The following is an 8648-nucleotide window of genomic DNA, read 5'->3' on the forward strand; positions in this document are numbered from 1 at the left end:
GCAAGCTTTTTCTCTTGAAAACATTGGTTGGTGAAGTAACACTTGCTTTGGAAATCTATTGTTTGACTGTTATGCACCATGGATCTCCAGTATTAGCTGGAATACATTTGCAGGCAGAAAATGTTTGTGAGGGTAGAAGCGATTTAGGTTTGAGTGGTCCTTGGAGGAAAATAGCAAAATCACAGTAAACACAAGAAAAGCACTTTATCAAGACATCCAGATGCTGAAAAGTGAGTGTGAGTTGGCTGCACCAATGCTACTACCACAAATAAGTCAAAAGTGAAAAGAGAAATGAGAACATTTGTTTTCCTGTTCTTCGAATGTGGCTATTCAAAGGAACTTGTCCTTACCTGCCTGCTTTGGTGATGATCATCTCGGTTCCAATGTCATGGAACCTCTTCCAGAGGTCAGCACACTGCAGCTCCACCTGAATCTCCTCCATGGAAGACATGGCAGCAGGCACAGGGCCTGCAGCACCAGGGCCCAGGTCAGTGTGAGTATCAAAGGAGCAGGAAGACCGCTCAGTGATCGCCTCAGAGTCTGAACCAGTGCTCTGCTCGGAATCTGCAAAATAAATAAACAGTCAAGACTTAGGTGAGAAACTGCTGAGCTCCCTCCACACCCCTGGCCCTAAAATATGGAGGCAGGGTAGGGAGCACGATGGGGTGGGGAGAGGGGTGAACAAAAGGAGACTTAAAGCTGGGAAGCTCCAGAGCACAGCACTCAGCGTATTTTATTATTATTTTTTTTATGGTTTGTTTTTGTGATTTATGACCTTCTTTCAGGTTTCGTGTTTCCAACGTGACATCTGGCATTTTAGTAAGTTTTAGCAACAGCTGAAGAAAACTGGTCCACAATAGGCAACAAGAAGAGTACTAATGTCACCATGTTGGAGGGAATGAAGCCAAACTGGAGCAACAAAATAGACAAATGCCCAATTTTAAAAATAATAATAATCACAGACTATAGCCGCAATTCTAGATTAGACCATTTAACTTGGGGTAAAAGATTCAATGCTAACAACAATGTGTTCTTTAATGCCATACCACTCAGCCTCACTGTCCTTCAGTCAGTTATTTTATAATTTATTTATTTTTTTGCGGTATGCGGGCCTCTCACCGTTGTGGCCTCTCCCATTGCGGAGCACAGGCTCCAGACACGCAGGCTTAGCGGCCATGGCTCACGGGCCCAGCCGCTCCACAGCATGTGGCATCTTCCCAGACCGGGGCACGAACCCGTGTCCCCTGCATCGGCAGGCGTACTCTCAACCACTGAGCCACCAGGGAAGCCCCAGTCAGTTATTTTTAAACACAGTGAGTTTTCCTCCATTTATATATATCCTGGTCATCAAAAGTAATGAAAGGTTATTTGGGATCTTTAGAAACACTTTGTTGTATAGTCGAGTAAATGGCTTTTCCTAAGTCTAATCAGGCCATTTTGGATGAAAAAAAAAAAAAAAAGTCTGTTGTGAGGCAAGGATGGAAGCATATGGAAAAAGTTACCCAAGAAGGTTGAAACAAAGGGAATAAATGAGTTTAGGAGACACCTTGATTGGTTTCTGAAGTATGGGCAGAGGGGAGGGCTGATCCAAACAGGAAGGTAGGATTGAGATCAACCAGATAAAAAGCTGGCATGCTGGGCCAGATGGTCCTTTCCTCTTTCGTCTTCTGTTCTCAGGAAGAGGGGGCTGGCTGTGGGGGGGTGGGAGGGAGGCAGGGGGGATGTAGACCAATGGAGAAGCCTAGAGTCAGATCTACTGTAGAATTTTCTGTAATTTTTCAGATTTTTTACTTTTAGAGGCCCTATGCCAAGAACTTTATCTCCTAATATTTTCCAAACTTGAATTAGCTAGTACAGTTTCCTTATGTCAAACGATAGTGCAAGCCAAGCCTAAGAACCTATTTCTCTTAACTCACCCTTAACATCTAGGATTCCGATTGCTTCCCTCATAATTAAATACATACATAAAGAAAGGTTGAAAACAATGATGTCTTACTCTGACAACTGGCTTTTCAATGCTGTCAAAGGTCAGGACCTCTTGGGTACCAGTCCTTGACACTAGCAGGATGGAAGGAGGCTGGGACAGAAAGCCATATCATCTTGCTGCCATCCTCACTAACTGGAGCAGGTTTCTAGGCCTGTGAACAACCCCTCTCATGACACCTTTAATTTTCTTTTCTTCTAGCCCTAGTGTGTTCCTCTCTCAAACCCGGGCAGCATCACTGCTGAAGACATTCAGCACACTGCAGAACTGAACCAAGCTCCTAAATAACAGGGAAGTCTCTGCCCAAAATCTTTAGTTTATCCACAGTCACTGGTCCAGTCACCATCTTCATCAAAAACATTAAAAAGTTATATGACTAGATACTACATGTCTAAGCATATCATTTTATATCTTGGGCTAAACAGGAGCTAATATTTGTCTCCTTCAAGTACAGAAAAGTGGAGCTGCTTTTCTAAGGTGAGAGCTCTTGAGTGACAATCAGGCTCTATCCCAGCCTGATGCTATCTGCTTTTCAGTAGCAGAGTCATGATATCCTCACACACTCTCCAAACACAGTAATCTGATCCCTTGAGACATGGATTCCCAAATTCCATTTTGTTTCTGCGATATGCCAAGAGCTCCTCACTTATCACTAAAATTGTGAATTTTTCAAGAACTTCTTGAAGCAAGATTTTTAAAAAATAGTCTTGTCCTACCTTTGGAAGGAAAGTGTTATGAAATCTCCTTACCATAAAGTGCTACGGTTATGAAACAGTTGGAAATAGGCAGGGCCCAGAAAAAATTTTGGACATATAATTTCTCCACTGTGTGTTTAGGAAGGGGGAAAGTAAAGGAAGGATATCACTGCACTAAGTGATAATATTTTTAAGGTAGACAACTTGAGGTTAAGATTGGAATGGGAACTGTGGCTGGAGATTTAGGAAGTAAGAGACTGCTCTTAACTCTCTATGTCATCTGGAGTAAAACAGGTACTCAAAATGTAACATTAAATGGATTGATGAATAACCTTGGACAAGTCACTTAGCCACAATGGACCTATTTCTTCATAGTACAATTAAAAGGATTGAACTGAAATCTCTTATAATCTCTTCCACCTCCAATGGCTTAAAGAATGTAAGACTCCTTCCTAAGGCAATTTTCAGTGATAACCCAGGTGACCTCAATTAGAAGCATCAAAAATTTTTTTCTTCTACTTAAAAACTTTTATTTAGGAAAAAGCCCAAAATACATGTAAATAAGTCAAAAGAGATAATCCTTTTCAAAGATCATACAAATTGCTTAATTGGGACTTTAGTTCTAAGTAACTCAATGGCTAATCATTTGTAATATAGATTGTTAGTTGTTCATGTTTTTTTTGTGTGTTTTTCTTTGCGGTACGCGGGCCTCTCACTGTTGTGGCCCCTCCCGTTGCGGAGCACAGGCTCCGGACGCGCAGGCTCAGTGGCCATGGCTCACGGGCCTAGCCGCTCCGCGGCATGTGGGATCTTCCCAGACCGGGGCACGAACCCGCGTCCCCTGCATCGGCAGGCGGACTCTCAACCACTGCGCCACCAGGGAAGCCCCATGTTTTTTTATTTTTAGGTGAAACACCAAAACCATGATTAGTGAAAGATGAAATTGATAAGTTGGAGTTTAAAAAACTGCAGAAGCATCAAATTTAAAACTGTCTGGGAAGGACAAGTTAAATGAGAAAAAAGACTGGGAGCTCAAATTCACATTATCATAGGAGTTAAAGAATTGAGTTAGTATTCTGTTTATAGTTTCAATCAAACCCATCAATAAGCACCTATCAGCATGTGGCCCTATGTGAGATACCATTCAGATAAATTGAAACAGAATCCAGACCTGGGGAAATTTCCCAGTTAGTGTTAATTAATTATGCATCTACTGAGTGCTTACTATGTGCCCAGCACTGTGCTAGATTCTGGGAAATATCAAAGCACACATATTTATAGTACAAGTGGAAACTGGGAGCATTCACAAATAATCAGAGACCAAGACAAATACTACCATGCAGTTTTCCACACCATTACATATTTTCCTGTATGTCTCATAGGAATTCAGAAAACAGAGGGATCTGAGAGGGCTGGAACATTCCTGGGGAACCCATGGTTACTAATAAAGAAATGGACAAGATGTGGAGGCATAGGCAGTATTTTCCCATGAAGAGGATTTTCAGAGACAGTTATTTGTTTCCCTGGAAATACTCTGTGCTCCTCAACTCTCACTCCCTCACAAAATAGAGTCCAAGTGACTTTTATATACAGAATGCAGGCACCAGCCCTCATTTCCAGTCACATGAATGTACCATGTAATTTTCCATTCTTGATTGTTTCTTAACTTCCATAGGTTGGAAACAAAATTAGTATTATATTTTATATAGTTTGTTTTGAACCCCTAGAGTAATGAGGGTTACCTGTGACATAAACTACTCTACAATACCCTTCAAATAGTAATCTCAAAGTCCACATCAACAGCCTAGGTAAAAGTAAAAGTTTAATTCTTTGTAAACTATATTTCTAAATCATAGTTATATAAAATATTTAGGCTAACCAGATCAATTATTTCAGCTATTAATCAGAATGTATAATCAAGTTACCTAAGTCATAAATCTAAGGAATGCATACAGAGCGGGTGGGTTATTTCAATCAAATCAGGTCATCCATTCAGAAATATAATCAGTCTTTTGAAGATCAGAAAACACCTCTGTGTTTTCAAGGTTTTTTCATTCTTGGCAATTTGTGACTTCCTGCCTTCAAAAAATAACCACTAGGAACCCATTTGAATGACCTGGAAAGATTTCTTGGCCATCAGACGTCTCTTGTGAGTAGTATTTTAACAAGGAAAGTTTTAGCAAGTCAGAACATAAATGATAAAGTTATACATAACTAAGGAAGTTAAAGAAGAAAACTTTGGGAACCTGCGCTAAGCCAGTTACAAGTCACTGGAGAATATCATGTGACTGACTCATAGGGTCAAACTAACATATCTATTACCATCCAAAAAAAAAAATCTCTAAAAAAGAGAATCTAACCATCCGTTCATTGTGTCACTCATTTTCTATCTCTAACCTATTTCATATTGAGAAAATGGATACTGTTAACGCTAAGCTCCCAGAGAAAGCTGAGTTTAGCTTAGAGAGAATTTCAGTTCTCAACCCATACAAAATAGTAGCAATAATAAAATAGTTTCTTAATTTATATTTTACATATTATCTAATATATCCTTCTATTGGATGAGCTAGACATGGCCTATATTTTTATGTCCATTTTGTGGATGAGGAAATTGAGACTAAGAAAAATTGAAAACCACATGGCCTACAAAGTACGTCTTCTGCCTCCTGAATCAACGATCAGGTCTCCCCAAGATCATACTACATTCATCCCTGGCCAAAGAAGTCAGCAATTCTGTAAGACCCTTCAACTGTTTTGGCCATCCTTACAACTGAAATAGCTTAACATGTTTGATCTTGGCCAAGTCACATAACTATTCTGGTCCCTATTTTCCTTGATCTTTATAGCACAGCACATGCACATTTAATTAGGGCCGCTATAAAGTCTCTTTTAAGTTTAATGTTTAACGGATGGATTCGTAGTACAGCTTAAAGACCACCAAGTCTAACAGCAGCAACCCAACCACGATAAGCTGATTTGGTTGACATGTATAGAAAAAGCCTGAGTTATGTGTTCTCTGACTTCATTTCAACATTAGGGGACTTCCCTGGTGGTCCAGTGGGTAGGACTCCACGCTCCCAATGCAGGGGGCCTGGGTTCGATCCCTATTCGGGGAACTAGATCCCCCATTCATGCCTCACCTAAGAGTCCGCATGCTACAACTAAAAGATCCCACATGCCGCCACTAAAGGATCCCGCCTGCTGCAACTAAGACCCGGCGCACCAAAATAAATAAAATTTTTTTAAAAAAATTAGACATTATTAGAACATATTTCACAGTCTGCCAGGTGATTTTCATCTCCACTTAACTAATAATTTTAAGGAATCATTTTTTACTACAGGTAACAAGGCACATTTACTTTTAGTGCTCTGCTACACACCAAGAGTGGGGTCTTGGAAAGTCACCTCATTTTACCAAGCCTCAGTTTCCTTATCTTTAGTATTTCCTTATTTTACTATTAGGGTCAAGGAAAAGATACCTTCCTTCTCAAAAATTACATTTATATCTGTATGATAAAGACAGAAGCTAATGATTCTGCTGATAACAATGTTAGTGACTTTGGACAGTGAGACGAATATAAGCTCACAACAACTATCCCAACCAAAGAGTTAATAGTCAACACCTACTGAGCACTTACTGGCACTCTGCTAAGACCTTACATACATACCATCATTTAATAGAACAACTCTAAGAGTTATTATTATTATTATCTCCACTTCAAATACTATTGACAGCCAAATCCAAATTGCATCGGTTCTACCTCCTAAGGATTGCAGGCAAATGAAATTATACTTAATTCCATTTTTTTTAAGAAGATGTTGGGGGTATGAGTTTACTAATTAATTAATTAATTTTTGCTGCGTTGGGTGTTCGTTTCTGTGCGAGGGCTTTCTCCAGTTGCGGCAAGCGGGGGCCACTTCATCGCGGTGCGTGGGCCTCTCACTATCGTGGCCTCCCTTGTTGCGGAGCACAGGCTCCAGACACACAGGCTCAGCAGTTGTGGCTCACGGGCCCAGCTGCTCCATGGCATGTGGGATCCTCCCAGACCAGGGCTCGAACCCGTGTCCCCTGCATTAGCGGGCAGATTCTCAAGCACTGAGCCACCAGGGAAGCCCCTTAATTCCATCTTTATTCCACCAAACATTTCTGCTTTGTATAGACCAGGTTGTGTACTCATGTAGGAAGACAGACAAAACAGGTTCTTGCTCTGAAGGAGCTCACAATCTGGTAGGAAGGATACAGAAACTGTTAAAGAAGATGAACTGTGATAGGTGCTCCGGCAGATGTATAGGAGCAAAGCGCTACCAGGAGCTTTGAAGAGCAAACAAGCCAATGGACAAGAGGATCGAGAAGACGTCACGAGGTGACATTTGAGAGTGGACTTGAAATCTATATGTGCTTTGTATGAGTTCATTATGAGCAAGCAAAGAAACTATGGGGACAGAATCAGGTACTGGGAAGAGCATAAGTAAGAACTTGTCATTTTTAGAAAATTACAAGCACACAGATATGGCCAGAGCTTAAAATACATAAGGGAAAAGGGGAGGTGAGATAAGAGATAAGTTGGAAAATCAGGTTCAACGCAATTATACAACAACTTATTTAACATTTAGTATGTGCCAATCACTTTTCTAGATTCTTAAGACATCATCAGGGAAAAAGCAAAAATCCCTGGCCACGTGGAGTTTATATTTTAGGAGAAATGTGTGTGTCATAATATGGAGTTTAGACTTTATTTTCTTTATACCACAGTTTTCTTTTAAATGTAGGTGATGATGGTTTGGTCTTCCCTTCTGGACTATGAATTCCATAAACTGAGCTTCATGCTTTGCCACATCTGCTGAATGAATGATACACGATAGCCTGGTTTCAATGTGGAAGATGGGCGGTAGAAGACTACTGCAGAGTCAAATAAGAGACGTTGAATTTTCTGAGATTAGATGCACAAGCCACTTCCATGAGACTGGACCTCAGCTGTCATATTTTACCCAAGGGAGAAAATAGCTTGAAACAATTAGAAGAGAAAGACCCAAACCAGATGTAATCAAACAATCGTTCTTGTTTTTGTTTCTGCCAATAACTGGGACATGACTACATTGAGTGGTACCCCCTATCTGATACTGGCAGGGCAACCACTCCTTGGCCTACTTTTCAAGTCCCAAAGTCTCTAAAACCAAGACCCACCCACAGTCATCTCAGGGCTCCCATTCACACCATAGGAGACATCGGAAGCTATAACCCAGGTAGCACTCTCTGTACCAGGCTCAAATAAATTCCTATTCCCAGAGGACCTCTGCAGTAGAAATGGGTTCTGGGACATCAGATTTTATCAGATAGCTTAGCAAAATCTGGTGATGAAACTTTTCATAGAGTAATTCTAAATACAGCAGAAGCAAAGCATTTGGCACTGACCTGAGTACGCACTGAGCCCACATTTGATACCCAGCCCAGAGCTTCAAGGGAATGAACTATAACCCAGGCTGGATTAAACTAAAATTATGATGATAGCAAACACTCAAATGAGCCTGTTAGATGACTTTAGTAATGGAATGAAGTCTCTGAGCTCTCCATGCCCTCCAAGTTCTATTTGGGCAAAAGGGGGGTGGTAACCTGAAGCCTGCAATTCCCATGCCAATAATCCAATTAGGGAGACTGAGAGCACATATCCTTCAGCTGCCTAAAGCACTCTCCACCTGACAACCGGCACCTCTCTCACTGACATACAGACCACAGGCAAGGACCCAACGTCATCCCTGAGATCTAAGCCTTTTAAAGAGGCTTTGCAAAGAAGTGGCGGCAGTCATTTTTGCATCTATTTCTTGTTGATCAAACGAAGGCTCAATGTCATTAAAGGTTCAGCCTCTAGTGCTCCAGCATGCTTTGAAGGTGGAAGCAAACAAAAGAAGAGAGAAAAAAAAAAAAAAAAAAAAAAAAAAAAAAGAAGAGAAATAACAGGCACTACCCTAAA

At 40.9% G+C, this 8648-nt stretch overlaps 1 protein-coding gene across 1 annotated transcript in view; it reads right to left on the minus strand.

Annotated features, from left to right (window-relative positions):
* The window catches only part of TBX15 (T-box transcription factor 15), a 102761-nt gene that overhangs the window by 42841 nt on the left and 51272 nt on the right, over positions 1 to 8648 (minus strand). The window contains exon 2 of the mRNA XM_007457119.1: positions 351 to 564. Within this exon, the coding sequence (XP_007457181.1) occupies positions 351 to 564 (214 nt within the window). The remainder of the gene's footprint in view (positions 1 to 350; positions 565 to 8648) is intronic.

Source organism: Lipotes vexillifer, unplaced genomic scaffold, assembly GCF_000442215.2.
Source record: "Lipotes vexillifer unplaced genomic scaffold, Lipotes_vexillifer_v1.1 scaffold511, whole genome shotgun sequence".
Classification (NCBI taxonomy): Eukaryota; Metazoa; Chordata; class Mammalia; order Artiodactyla; family Lipotidae; genus Lipotes; species Lipotes vexillifer.